Genomic DNA, 15585 nt, shown 5'->3' with positions numbered 1-15585 from the left:
AGGGTCTTAAGACTACCAACCAAGTGAGTGTGTGCAATCAGTGACCTGTTTTGAGCAGTACTCTCTTCAGCCATACATGGAAGGTGGGAACTCAGCTCTTGTTCCTTCTTGTTCTTAAATGATGTCTCTCATTTCTAGCGCAGCTTTAGTAGTACCAGGGATACTTTCTTGTCATTAGTGGCACGTGTTTAAACAATAGGATGCCTTTAGATGGTGATACAGAACAAACAAGGGGGGACCTGGGACGATATACTGTTACTGAAAGAAGCCCCCAGGCCCGTTATGTCCACCGCCAGAGGAAAGACGTCTCTCAATACCAGAGATTCGTGAAAAGGAAAGGAAATGTTTATTTAATGCTATACAAACTTAAAGTAGTGACCTAATGTCTTTATCAAAAATCCTAAAGTCCCTTTAAAACACCACAAACAGACACAGTCCTTCCTTTCCCCTTTGCCCAGTCCAGAGTACTATATCTCAGGAAAGGAAATAGAAGTCCATGGCTCAGGCAGTCCTCTGGTTATTCCCAGTTAGTACTCTGTCTTGACTGGGAGACCTCCCTGGGTTCCTGGCACCCTCAGCTATGTCACTGGGATCTCTGCTAAAACCAGGTGGCGGTTCCCCCTTCTAAAGCTGCAGGGGTCCCCACTCTGGCAAAGGCACATGGTCCTCTCTCCCAGGGCCATGGGAGTCCCCACTCAGCCAAAACCACGTGCTTCTCCCCTCAGTGGCTGCCGTGTCTGGGTTTAAATCCCCACGCCAATCTTCCTCTGCAGCCCCATTTCTGACTCCTCCTACACTTGGGCACACTTGCCCTCAATCAGCTGTCTTTTCCAGCTTTTCTGGTTGTCATTGTGGGTCTGAGCAGGTGTGACCCCATGTCATGGAGCCAATCTTCTCCAAGCTCCCATGCAGGCGCTGTAACTCGGGGGACCTGCCCCCCAGTCACATCTTGGGGGGGAGGTCCCTTTCCATCCCCCTGACCTAGAGCATGGCCATAGCTATTTAGCATATCTAAGTGACCAGCCAAAGGCTATAGGTATGTTAAATGACCATGCCATGGATTAGCTGCAAAGCTCCCCTGCATGTTCTTGCTCTGTGTGCCCCTTCCCCCAACTCACACCTGTAGGGGAAGGGGTGGAGACATCTTAAAATCTCCTGGACATCTTGAGTTCTGGACCCCATTTCAAATGCCCATTTGGGGTCCCCACTCTTGGCTGCACCCTGTAACAATGGTACAGATGAATAACTTATGTATTTTATTAGCTTTGCCTTTTTGTATTAGAACTTCTCTCTAACTTGCAGAGCAAACATATGATTTTACTAATTCTTGCTTAGATAGAATCTAAGACTAAAAGGTTTGTGAGGTAAAAATATTTAAAGAAATATATTAAGTAGCACAGGCAGTCATGGTATAGCAAAAATCACTGAGATGATACCTATTGACTAACGTTTGAGAAACCTTGACTAACACTATTATTCCTCTGATGTTATACCTCAGAGCAATAATTCAGTAGGATGATCCTGGACAGGGGAAGGGGTGCAAAAGGCTTTGAGTAAAATAAACCCAATAAACATATTCTACCATCTCCTTTTCTTGGAGATTCACAGTGTGCTTTACAATAGCAAAGGCTCTGAAAACTCCTGTAGTGTAAGAAACCTGTTCACATTTCCCCCCCTGTGCTCTCCAAACTCATTTCAGCCTAACCCTTCTTTTTGTTTTTGTTTTGGTAGCAGTTATTAACATCCCCTGGAGCTAGTGCTACCAGAGCATTGTTTGTAAACCATTGAGTTAAGAAAAACTCATCCAGTGAAACTGAAACAGGTGGTATTCCAGTGAGGGATTTGGGAAGTGGTTCGTTGTGCTGAAGCAATCATGTGTGGAAGTGGTTTGTTCTGTCTTCTGACGTAATTGGGGGAAGTGCTTTACAGATTTTTTGCTGATAATTCTGCAATTTTGTTTTCCTTCATTGATTTTCACTTTATCCACCACCCACCACTGATTCTGTTTTACTCATTGACATTAGACTAAGAGTTAGAAGAGGTTTGAGTTATGAGAAGAAGAGTGGAAAGAACGGGCATTTATTTTTGCAATATGTTGTCATTGGGATACATAGTTGGGCAAGTGTAAAGATGCATAAATTTTTATAACCCCTCATTGGCCATAAGTTAGGCCTTCCAGATTCCTTATGTTTCAACAGTGAAAATGGTTTGGAAGAAGTTTGGAAAATGGAAAAATGAAGTCTATTTGGTAGATAGTGAGGTAAATAGTCCCTATGAAATGTTTGAAATTGACAGTGAAATGATTGTGAAGTATTTTGAAAGATTAACTCAAACAAAACAAAATAAAAGTTTAAAAAATTTCTTAAAATAATTAACATATTGTCTGGATATTTGTTAAAGTCCATATCTATGCTGTTCAGCATGGTAGCCCTTGTCACATATAACTATTTAAAGTTAAATGAAATAAGATTAAGTAATGTTGAAAAATATGCTCCACAGTTGCATTAGCTATGCATCAAATGCCCAATAGCCACACACAAGTGGCCACTGTAGTAGACAGCAGAGAATTGGAACATGTCCATAATTGCAAAAATTCCTATTAGCGCATATGATAGAATTCTGACATGACCCCTGGTTTTCACACCCTGTATAATCCCCTCCACTTGATGTGCGGAGGACCTGGATCTAGCTAATAGAATATGGCAAAGGTGATGGGATGTCACTCCCATGATGCCTTTGCATTATACCAGATCCCATCTTAGCAGACTGGAGAGAGAGATTCTCCAATCAAACAGCCATGTTGTGAACTGCCCATGGAGGGCCACAGAGCAAGGAGCTATGAACAGCTTCCTGAGGGGCCTGCAGGCAGCCCTCAGCTACAGCCAAGAGCCAGTGAATAGCTGGAAACCTCATTCATACAGCTACAAGGAAAGGAATTGTTCTAGCAACCCGAATGAGCCTAGAAGTACGTTCTTCCCCAGTTAGGCCTGAAGATGAGAAATGCAATCCACAAACAGCTTGATTTCACCCTGGTAAGACTGGGAGCAGAAGGGCCAGCCAAGCTGTGCCTGGACTTCCGACTCACAGAAGACATGAGGGAATAAATCAGTGTTGTGTTAGGCTGCTAAATTTGTGGTGATTTTTTAGGCAGCAATGTAAACTGATTCTGTGTTGGTCTATCTTTAGGATGGTCTAAGCCATACCTCAAATAGACCGGATCCTAAATGAGTATAACTAGCTTACTGAGGCTAGTGCTTTGCCTTCCTTTTAGAGAGGTAATATTGTACATCTAAAAAAGCAATGTCCAGGCCTGGCTAGAATGTTCCATTTGTTTTTATGGCAAAGATCTCGTAATAATGTATAACATTTTAATATTTTCTATAGCATGATAGATAACACAATAAGCTTTGGCATCATAGAAATGATGGTTCAAATTCTGGATCCATTACTTACTAACTCTATGATGATGGGAAAATTACCTAACCTCTCTAAGCCTCAGTTTCTTTATCTGTAAAGTAAGGCTAAAAATACTCTTCATGTTAGGATGTTGTTTCGTTTAACTGATATTATATTTTTACAGTGCTTAGCATAGCACCTTACACATAATATGACATCCAAAAATAAAAATAGAGGGTGTTTTTATTATTTAGCAATATTCCAACATTGATTTCTTATAGGAAATAATATAAACTCTGATACATTTTCCTGTACTCTAATTTGGAAAGTCAGCATATAAGATTTTTATCTTCCTATGCCTCCTTTATTTTATGTCTGGGTTGCTACAGCCTAATTCCAGATTGGATGCAATAAAAATAGGTCTTGCATATATGGAGTGCCCTTGTGCTCAAAGGTTGCTTTGCTGTGTATTGTCTGGGCAAATTGCCCCCAACCTCTGGCCAGACTGTGGAATGTTGGTTTCCTACAACATAGGCCCCCCAGGGGTCAATTTTCACAGTTTCCATATGTTTTTATATTACCCCAAATTGTAAATACAACTGACACCCTACCAAATTGGCCCTAATGTGCCTGTGTCTAACAGTGGAGTCATAGGTTTTTAGAATAATACAATACTCCATGGAATTGGGGCAATTATACAAATGTTTTTAAAGTATTCAGATTCCCTTTTTTTTTTAATCTGAAAAGAAGTAAATGATGTGCAAGGAGAAGATATGAGGTGGGAACAGACTTTGAATCTTATGTCTTGGTTCTACCCTGGGTTTGTCCCCGTGGTCCCAGGAGTTCTGTCTTGAGTTTTGTTACCAGCTACCTGTTATTGTCCTTGCCTCTTTGTTTAAACTTCAAACTCTCCACCTCTGATTAAACCTATTTGTATAGGAAGAAGAACCAAATTTGTTATGATGTATTTAAGTTTCAGGATTTGTAATATGACTAAACATGTCGACTTGTGGTGGTAGATTCATCCATGCAATCTAATAATTTGTTCCAAGAGTGGTCACATTCTTATTTTCTGCCTCCTGTTTGGGTCTTCGTTTTAGTAAGTATCACTGCTGCCATGAAGTCTGAAGCTACTGCCTTCCATTCCAAAGATCTCCTGGTGGAAAGTTCATGTTCTTAGACAAACAACTTGCTAGTATATAGTTCATTACTAGTCAGGACACCCTGTGAAGTTCAGAGTATTGCATCCTAAAGTAGCTGGGCTACTGAGCAGAGATAGTATCCTGGGAATTTCTGTTTCTATGCTAGAACTTCTGGGTTGCTTGAAAGAAGAGAATGTGGGACAGGGGTGTGAAGGATCTCTGCAACCTTCTCCACAGCTGGTTGTCACAGCACAGAGGTTAAGGGACAGAGGAGGCCTCTGAAACCAGACCAAGTGAGAAGCCTGCCTCTGCCACTCACTCGCTATGTGAGTTTGGGAACTTCTCTTATTTGTGAGAGGAATAATCAAAAGACCCACCTAATAGGGTTATTGTGAGGATTAAATGAGCTAATGAATTATTAGTTCTAATATATTAAGTATATCATGTGACCTGAGCATTTGCTGCTATGATTATCATTAGTGCATGGCAGTGTTACAACAGGTGCAGACCCAGGTTCTGACACTAATGCTCATCTGGTGGTGGAAAGGTCAACAATCAATTAAAATACAAATAAATGTGCAGTTCCAAATTATGGTGTATGCAATGAAATAGGTGCACAGAGTGCAGTCAAAGAAATTTTTGATGAGGGGAAGGGGGCATTCTTATATTTGGTGCCCAGAAAAGGCCCCTTTGAAGAGGTGCTATTTAAGCTCTTCAGGGTGAAAGTCAGCCATGGAGAGGGGGTGGCTGGGGACAGAGGAAGGGAGGAAGTCACAGACAGACAGAACAGCATGGAGCTGGTGTGCGCTAGAAGCTAAAAACAGAAGACTGGATTCTGGAGTCTGGGGTAGAGGTAAAAATGGTGTGGTGTAAGGTTCATAGGGGTGTGATTTTATTCTTTGGGAACTGGGAAACCATTGGAGGGTCGTATGACAACAAACGTGTGATCTGACTTGTTATGAAACACTCACTCTTGCTGTTGGCTGGAGGGTGAATTAAAGGGGAACTGAGAGTGGGAGCAGGGAGACCAGGGAGAAGTGAAGAACATCATGGTCCAGGCAGGAAATGATGCTGACTTGAGCTATTGTGGCAGCACAGGTGATGGAGAGAAAGGGTCTGCCCAGCCTCTGTTTCCCTCAGCAGGGCATTGAGGCACCATAGGATGTGTGGCGCCATGATGTAATGATGTAGAGGATACTTTGCTGGGCAGGTGAAGATGATGAGGGGACTCTGCTCTGGGCTCTTCTTGTGGGGAGCCAACTGTGACCATATGGACTGAGAAGCCGGAACATGTAGTTTAGTCTAGTGAGAAGGATGTAGAACAGCACAACACATCTGTTGTTCATCAGTGAGAAAAATAATCATTCTAGGGATACCATTCTTAAATCTATATGACTATCCTGTGCTATCTGGGTCACCACACCTACATGGGAGGCCAAGCAATAAGAAATTTATTTGGCAAATAGTAAGTAAATCAGGGCCAGCCCTGTTAGTTATGGTCTGCTTGCCAGGACGAAGACCTTATTATTAAATGCTTGTGGATTGACCACTGAGTCCTGAGGAGGGTGCAGAACAGGGTGCAGAAACACCTTTGTGTTTCCCATCTGTGCATGCCAATCCTATCAAGTATATCTGGCGGAGGGTCAGGCAATGGCAGAAAGGGCCTGGCTCTCTCTGTTCTCTAACCCTATGGTCTTCCTTAATAGGCACCCAGCATTTGCTGTCATTAGCTTAGGCTTTCCATCATTTGGTTCTATTCATATTCAGGATGCCACTGCATTGATATTTGGAGGGAGGTGATTCTTCAGGGCTAGAATGAGGGAGGGCATTTGAAGGGAGTCAGCCATTCAGAACCTTCCCCAGAGTGAAATATCTATAAGGAAAATAAATCCCTCTCTTGTTAATTATGAAGATCTGCCATATAACCTGTTCCCTAGGGTTTCCTACCGTGGGTGGAGCGGTTGATGGTGGGGGAAAGGGAGACTAGATATTCACTCTAGAGGAGTGTTTGGGTCAGTAGGATCAGGCTGACATGTATAAAGCACTCATTGTGTGCCAGTTATGGTTTTAAGAGTGTTAGGTTTATTAAATTATTTCAATCCATCCCCAACCCCCGCTGAAACAACTTGGGCAGCGTCACCCATTTTGCAAAGGATTCTTCTGTGATGAGAATGCAGCCAATCTAGCAACAAAGGCCCTCCTCGGCCTCAAACAATTTAGCCATTTTATCAGGCTGAATGGGGACAGCCTGATAGAATCATCTCCTTCAAGGAGACTTTTGTCAGTGGAACCTGAGATGACAAAGCGGAAGGCCGAGTCTCCCTTTGCCTCCGCAAAGCTCCATTTCTCAAGTTTTCATATCTGAATACTCCTTCCCCTTAACACCTTCTTTCTTTAGCTATGTTATCAGCTTCTGGGATGTCCTGCTGGCCCAGTAAATGGTAAATGATGTCTTTTAAAGGTGTGTTGTTATTATGTGCTTTAACTGAGGGTGCCCATGTCTCTGGGTTCTTCTGCAGCCCCAAACACCATAGAGGAGGTAGGAAGAGAAGAGACAGGTGATGGGAGGGTATCACTTCAGGGAGTGAAAGGAGCAAGGACCATAGGTACAGAGTGGAGGAGGAATCCACTGAGGAGGAAAGCTACAATGGAAAGTGTGGGAAAATTAATGGGCACCTGCTCAAGGACTTTTGGCAAGGACTTAGGCAGTCATCAAAGCTAGTAGCCAAACAGACTGGCTGCTCTGGAGAAGCTGCTGCAAAATGTGAAGTCCAAGAGACTGGGTTCATTTTGGAGCTAAGTCCCAAGATGTTGGCCCTACTTGTTACTCTTTGTGGGGAGGAGGGCTGGATTCAAGTAGCCAAAGCTGGCCAAGCACCTTCTCTTCCAGGAGGGAATATCATGCTCATGACACTTAACACAATTGTATATATATCTTTAGAATATGTATGATAGCTTTCTAAAATTTATAGCTATACTGAAGTACTGAATGGTATTTACAAGCTTTAAAAAATGGGATCATCTCAGTGGTTAAAAGTACAAGCTTTTATTATTGGAAATTCTGCACGCAGTACTCATTGTCAGCTTCCACTGTGTGTGTGGCCCATCTGCTTGTGCAGTCACCCCAGGATCCCAGCTCACTTACCCATGCTTGTTGTGACCTTCCTGCAATGCTTCCATTAGGAAAATCTTCCAGGAATGTAGCTCATTTGATTATTAAGGGAAGTGCAAGTGGAAGTAAAATGTATGACAAAAAGGGTTTAAAAATGCATTCCTAAGTTCATTGTTTGAGGTACTTTAAATACCTGCTGTTCCTGTGTGGGAAGCAAGACACTAAGTGTGCGTTCACGCTATTGCACAAGACATGATTGCACTCTTTGTAAGCCAAAGTGAAACAGAGAGGGAACATGCTGGAGTCTGTTCTAAACATTTTACCTCATCAACTCTTGTAACTCTTGTATTAACTCATCAACTCTTCATAAGAACCCTAAGAGGTTGTTATCATTCTCATTTTTTATGTGAAGAAGCTGAGCTACACAGAGGCTAAGAAACCTGCCCATGGTTGTACAGCTAGAAAGTGGTGGTTTCTGATGGGGGCTGGGCAGCTTGGCTCCAGAATTTAAACTGCCAGCTCCTGCATTGCAGCTGCTCTTGGAAGAGTCATGCAACCCAGAAACCATCTTCCATGGGGTTGTACCATTTGCACCACCAGTAAACCTACATCTAGTTATGTATCCGAGAGAAAAGAAAATATATGTATGTACACACACACACACACACACACACACACAAACTGCTATAGGAATGTTCATTCTTATAAGAATAGGAACCTTATTCTTAACAGTAAAAAATTGGAAACAGCCCAAATATCCATTTAAAAATGGAATAGCAAATCAAAGTGTAGTATATTCATATTGTATAATGGAATGCTACTCAGCAATAAGATGGAATTTATACACAACTGTTTGAATGTATCTCAAAAACTTTATGCTGAGTCAGAGAAGTCAGACCGAAAAGAACATGTGCTATATGATTCCATGTAATAAAATTCAAGAACAGTCAAAAAGAATTCATGTAAATAAAAGTTAGGCCCTGCTGGTGTGACTCCATTGATTGGAGCATGGTCCCATCCACCAAGGGTTGCAGGTTCAATCCCCTGTCAGGGAGCCTACGAAAGGCAACCAATCAATATTTCTCTGTTACATAGATGTTTCTTTCTTTTTTTTCTTTCTCTCTTTCTTTCCCTTCCTCTCTCTAAAAGCAATAAAAATATGTCCTCAGGTGAGGATTAAAAATAAAGTTAGAATAGTGATAACTTCTGGGCTTGGGGAGGGGATACTTGACTTCAGGAATGGTGATACTTTATATTTTGATTGGTCAAAAATTATTGACTTGTATGCCTAATATCTGTGCATTTTCTTATATGTATTTATACCTCACTTACACACACACACACAAATGCATATAGAAACATGTGAATGTTTCCCCTTTTTCCTCAAAGGTAACCATAGTTTACAGACTTGAGTGGGGTTTCTAGGAGTTTCAATTTCCATGCATGCTTGTATATATCCATCCAAACAGGCCTTTATATTTTAAGATAAACAAAATCAGACTGTATGCATCATTCTGCTACCTACTTTTTTTTTCAATTAACAATATGTCTTGAAGGTTTTTCTACCTCCATGCTTCAGTTTTGCCTTCACCGTCTTCTTTTTTTAAAAGATTTTCATTTATTTACTTTTAGGCAGAGGGGAAGGGAAGGAGAAAGAGAGGAAGAGAAACATTACTCTGTGGTTGCCTCTCATGTGCCCCCTACTTGGGACCTGGCCTACAATTCAGGCATGTGACCTGACTGGGAATTGAACCAACAATCCTTTGGTTCATAGGCCTGTGCTAAATCCATTGAGTCACACCAGCCAGGACAGTTTTTCCTTCATCTTCTTAGCTAGCTTCAGGTTCCATAGCATTCATGCACTTGATTTTTCAACCAGTTTCCTTCTGATGGATGATTAGGCAGTTTTCAAATTTTCACTTTTGCAGTGCTGTAATGAAAATTTCTGTACATATGTATTTGTTCAAACATTTTAGTAGGCTACTTTCCTAGAAGTGGGTTTGCTTGGGCAAAATGTACATACATTTTTGTTGATGCTGCCAAATTGGTTTCCAAAAATGCCTTTTCAATTATACTCCTCTTAATCACATATGAGAGAACTGGATTCCTCATCCTGTCTTACAATGAATATTATCCATCTTTTAAAGTTTTTGAGAAGAGATGGGTAAAAGTGGCATGTTGTTTCTGCTGAGATTTTAAAGGAAGAGAAGGTTTGGTTTTCTCTTTTATGTACAAATATACATAAGCCCTTGGAGAAACATGCAGCTCCTGGCTCTGTGTTTCTAGAGGCCTCCAAGCCTGATGATCTCTCACCAGCAAGTTAGAAAACACATTCTAATTTTACTTTGATGGACTATTGGAGTGAAAATAGCAGGAGTCTGTCCTCTCTGACATTCATTCTTAACATAGTAGCCATTGTTGATCTAGATACTTGCTGGAATTATTTAGTTAATCGAAATTTCTTAACGATGGCTGAATTTGAAAAGTGACATGACTCACTTAATGAGACTAGTCAATTTAAGTCACACATTAAAAACTGACCACTATACTCTCAAATTGTACTCTTGTGATAGCTTTTTTTAAAAAAGTGCATCATGGGTCTTTGCCAAGGGTCACGCTGAGCAGCTTCAGGGCTGTCTTTAGGAGTCAGCAACATGGCAGAAGACATCAAGACCAAAATCAAAAACTACCGGGCCCAGACTGTCCCTTCTGCCAGCTGCTTCCCCAACTACAACCAGGCCAGGAACTGTTGGCAGAAGTACCTGGACGTCCACCACTGTGAGAAGGCAATGACTACTAAAGGGGTGATATCTCTGTGAGTAAGAATGGTACAGGCATGTGTGCAAGTCCCTCTTCCCCATCTCTCGAGTGTCAGCTTAGGATGACTTCTGGGCAGAAGTTGTGCTCCCTGGGAAGACCTGACCTAGCTGCACCGCCCTTCCCAGTCCTCTGTCCTCCATCCTTCTTCCAGGGAGGTGAAGAGGGACCTGGGTACATCCTACCCTAGGACTCTGAGGTCATGGCTTATATACTTGTTGGAAAAGTGAAATTTAAAAAATTTTACATGTTAGATATATTTTTAATGGTGTTTTCCTGGAGAAAAAAAAATCCCTCCAAAATAACTTTTTTCCCCCCCAAGCATGGAGCAGGTCAGTCTCTGGTGGAATCTTAGAAGCTAAGCTGCTTGGTAGGTAGGAATTTGGGAAGCTGGTATCAGACACACTTTCTTCTCAGGCAGGACTGTCAGAGGGCTTTGTAGTCTGAATGCCTAGGGGCTCCACCTCTCTGAGGCTAGAGAAAATTGAAAGCTGTTTTAACTTTAGCATGATCTATGCAGTATGGGTTTACTTCTGCAGATGGGAAAAATGTGGAGATTGATTGGTCACTTACAGGTTTTATTCTTGGAAGTGGTGATGTTACTACTAGCAAAAATCACTGTGGTCAGTCCTGCAACAAGTGTCAGGTGAGCTTGTGTAGAGCTGTTTTTTCTTTTCTAAGAGATCTAACATTTTTAAATATCATGACTTTTTTATCTGCCTCCCATTCTCTCTTCCTACCCCGTGGATTGCTACAGGGATTCCCCGCAGGGCCCCAAGAGGGGAATTGTCCAGTGGTTGGGGTGCTTACCTGTTCCCAGCCCACTTCCTCCTTACCTCTTTCATGCCTCTGGCAGAGCATTCTCCTTTTTTGGAATTTAAGTAAACTTTTATTAGAAGAAAGGGTTCTACTACTAGAAATATATTTGAAAACTGTAGCAATCCTACAAAGAAATATGTACACTTTATATTTTTTAGTATTCACATATACAAAGACAAGATGATCATTTTCATCACTTTGCTCTGCATGGATTTTATTGGCCCAAGTCCTAAGCTGTGCATAAGTCCATTCAAAACCCTAGTTTTTGAATCGTTGGCATCCTATATAAAACAGTATTTGAGGGAATGGTTGGTTGGAGAACACTGAGGATATGCCTCAATCTCAGCGTCAGCACTTCAGTTTCTCATTTTTCTTAGGTACTCATTCTTTTAAAAAATGTTCATAGCAGTTTTACTTTAAAAGCTAGAAACCTGGAAAAACCCCCAAATATTGATCAAAATATGAATGGATAAACAAACTTTGGAATAACCATATGGAATAAGTACTGATACTGACAACTGTATTGTTAATCAATAATAATCAAAACATTATTCTGAGTGAAAGGAGGCAGAAACAAAATAGTACACACTGTGTGGTTTCATTAATCTATAGTAACAGAGAGCAGATCAGTGGTTGCCAAGCCTGGAGGTGGTGGCAGGAGATTGATTGTGAAAGAGCACAGGAGAACTCCTGGGTGGAGCACATGTTGCATACCTTGATTGTGGTGGGAATTACATGGGTATAATACATCTGTCAAAACTCATTGAACTGTACATCCAAAATTGTATATTTTTCTTGAATTAAATTATATATCACAAGTTGATTGCTGCTCATTCTTAATTCAGGAAAGTTTTAAAAGATGCATGGATTTGGAGTTTGTTTTTTCTTTTCAGGTTGAAAAAACACTGCAGTATTCCAGGAAGCAAGGTTTGCTCCAGGAACTTTGTGGGAGTTCTTTAACTGTGCAAATGATGTTTGCAATTACAATCTGTTTTATTTATCATTGATACTTGGGGGAAAACATTTAGCAGTTAGTTCTATTTAAGAGTATGCTTCAAAGTAATAAAAGGTATTTCTTTATAAAAATTGTCCTGTAATTAAACAATCTTGCTGTAATACTGACCTCTTCATCACATCCTATTACTGTGCACTGACCTGTCTTCCAAGAAACTGGAGAGTATGCTTGCCCTGGGTTTGTGTGAGCTTTGGAACTACTAAAGCTTTGTTCAGTTCAAAAGCAAGAGGTCATTCTTAACATCTTTCTAGTAACCAAAAGATACTTTCCTAAAAGTAGATTAGCATGTAGACCTTGCTGGTAGTTTCATATGTGTACATTACTGTATCTGATAAAAAGGAAGTATAAGACTGAAATAATCCAATCCAAATAATGACTAAGGGGATGCTTTTTCTCTCTTACCTTATATCCTCTTAGTAAGTGTCACCAGGAATATTTAAATCACTGTGTCAGTTCGTTCTATAAATATTTATAGGGCCAAAGTGCTCAAAATATTTTTATTAGCAAGGTCCCTAATAGAAGATTTTTCAGCTCAATAAACAATGCTCTTGAACTTCCTTTTCTCAGAATGGGAGGGAGTAAAGATGTATATAATTTAATGAGCACGGGCAGTAAGAGTTTCTTGTTGAGAATGGCTTCCATTTGGTTATTGGTTGTTTTATTTTGGCATGTTTTCTGTGTATCATCTAGTTCTCACCTCATTCATCCTTCCACAAGAACAGTGCTTCTCAAAATGCCTGTTTGGGGACTCAGGGTTTGGGGACTCAGGGTTTGGTACAGTGGCTGATAGCAATGCTGAGGAGAGTGGCTGAAGGGATTAGAAAGAACCCCAAATGATTCTGCTCCAAGACCCTCTGCTTTTGGAATCATTGCTCCTGAGCTCTCTGTACTGCCCTTCTGCCTCCTCACATGTTGGATTAGATTTATAACAGCTGCTGTGGACATGGTTGCCTAAATCTGTGGAATGTTTTGCTAAACGTTGCTGGTGAAATAGTCCACATAAAGCACGTAACTCCCCCCACTCCCTGCTTTTATAAAACTGGTCCTTTATCCTTAGTCTTTTATTCACTTGATCACTTTATGATTTTGCACTTTGACATTCTATAGATTCATTAAGAACTTTTAGTCCAGCACTGGGGCTTTATTCAACATGATGGTTTAGCCAAAGTATTATGCTGTTTGAGCTAAGTGATGACAATGTATTTGATTGGAGCCTTGTAATTGTTATTTTAAAACCAAAGTAATGGATTATGATTTCAGAATAGAACATGATCCAAAAGAATAATAATAATTAGGATGGCAAGCACTTAGAAGAAAGTAAATGTCCTATCACAGACCATAGGGCCCTGTGTACCCCGAGTCCTGCCTACTTTTGAAGTTCCATCTCCTATCCCACGCCCCACCCCTCACTTTGGGGTAGCCCCACTGCAACCTTCCAGTTCCTAGAAGTAGCCAGGTTCCTTCCTGCCTTGGTAATTATACTTGTCCTACCTGGGGGCTCCTTCCTGTTGTTTCGTTGGCTGCTTCCTCTCAGTCTCACTCACAATCCTGTTTCCTTAGGGGGGTCCCTGAAGATGACTTCAAACAGTGACTGAAGTCATCTGCTCCACCCCACTGCCTGTCCGCACATGCAGCACACATCATCATCACCTCTCACACCATGCTATTTATCTCCTTCAATGTTAGGAAACCTAAGTTGTGTCTCTTGGTACTTGTCTGTCTCCTCTACTGGACTCAGAGCTCCATGAGGAGGGTGAAGACTGTACTATGTTATTCACCACTGCAACCCCAGGGCCATCCTGGCATCTGGCATTACGTAGGTTCTCAATGTGTATTTGTGGTTGAATGGCTAGAATATTCTGAAGTTGCCACTTTTCCTGAATCCATATCATATATTCTATACTTAGCACTGCTATTGTGATAACATATGATCCTCTAGTGGTTGGATTTAACCAAGCTGTGCTTACTTTTCTCAGGCATATGAAGGATCAGAATAAGAAGGTGGCCAACCTCAAGCACAATCAACAGCTGGAAAAAAAGAAGAATGCCCAGTTATTGGAAGAAGTCCGCAGGCGAGAAGATAGCATGGCTGACAACACACAGCACTTGCAGGTGAGCCCCAGCTTCTTCTCTTAATCCCCAGATAATCAGAGACTGACTGTCTCTAAAACATACTCCTGTGGGAAAATGTGCACAGAAACAGAGGACTTGCCCCTGCTCTGAATTCAGTACTAATAATGTACTCCCAGGGAGCCCAGTCAGTCTTTTGTAATATGAAGCATCATTTACAAAATGGTATCCAAGGAAAGCTGATTATGGTAGAGCCCCCTAATACTTCACATAGTCTCTTGGTTCCTATACCTAACCTTAAGAGCTGTGTTTATATAGTTGGCAAGAAGCTTAAAACATACAAATGTCTTCTTTTTAGTATTACATTGAAGTTGCTTTGGTTTTAGTAGAAGGAAAATGTGTGCATATTATCACAGAAGCTATTTGAGAAAGGATGCTTCTCAGATAGTTTACAAAATTGATTTTGTTTTGCTTAAAACTCTGAGGCTCTGAGACAGATCATTATTCTGTCTTCTCTGTGAAATATAGTTATCTTTGAATGGATGGCTCTCAGAAACCGATGGACCATTTTTGGTGGACCGATGGACCAAAATGGTGAAAACACCATTTTTTCCTTATTAACCCTTCCTATTTTAGGCAAAGGAACTTTTTCCATTGTTCAATAAAACATTTGGGCTAAAACATGGCATTTGCTTTGAAGTTTCCTTATTTATTCCAGTGTGCCTCCAAACACAGCAGCTCAAGTTCAGGTTGGCCAGAGTTCATTTTAAATTTTGCTTATTAATTAGTGTCTTTCCCCAGTTATACTCATATATTAGGTTTCCTCCTTGGAGATTAAGTTAGATAATTTCAATATGTACTCATAGTTCATCTTTTTAATGGAACAAAAGAGAAACAAATTATTCCAGAGTAGGCAATATAAGGAAATGTCTTACACAGAGCATGGCACATTAGTATTAGTTCTTTCTTCTGTGTGTCCTGGAGCTGCCCTGATGTTGTCAGTCAAGCCTCTCTGCACTGATGCCTGGTTTGGATAGCACAATATTAGGAGCAGCTCCTTTGTCCAGTCCTGGGACCACTTTAGTTAGCATGGACTGGGAGCTTATTTAAAACCACAGCTTCCTCAGTGTTCTTGGCAAATTACATCCCAGGGTTTCGAGTCTTAGTTTCCCCATCAGTCTTATGAGATGTTAGATTGGAGCCTACAGTTTCAG

At 41.0% G+C, this 15585-nt stretch overlaps 1 protein-coding gene across 4 annotated transcripts in view; it reads left to right on the top strand.

The window, feature by feature from the left end:
* ERC2 (ELKS/RAB6-interacting/CAST family member 2) overlaps positions 1-15585 on the top strand; it is a 943617-nt gene that overhangs the window by 481283 nt on the left and 446749 nt on the right. For all 4 annotated transcript variants that reach the window (XR_006784938.1, XR_006784937.1, XR_006784936.1 and 1 more), the window contains one exon: positions 14278-14413. Coding sequence is in view for 1 of the 4 variants with exons in the window: in XM_045832534.1 (XP_045688490.1) it covers positions 14278-14413 (136 nt within the window). In the remaining 3 variants the exon portion in view is untranslated. The remainder of the gene's footprint in view (positions 1-14277; positions 14414-15585) is intronic.

Source organism: Phyllostomus hastatus, unplaced genomic scaffold, assembly GCF_019186645.2.
Source record: "Phyllostomus hastatus isolate PE091 unplaced genomic scaffold, TTU_PhHast_1.1 phas_contig_16, whole genome shotgun sequence".
Taxonomy (NCBI): Eukaryota; Metazoa; Chordata; class Mammalia; order Chiroptera; family Phyllostomidae; genus Phyllostomus; species Phyllostomus hastatus.
Note: the sequence above shows the minus strand (reverse complement) of the source record. Positions and strands in the feature narration are given on the sequence as shown.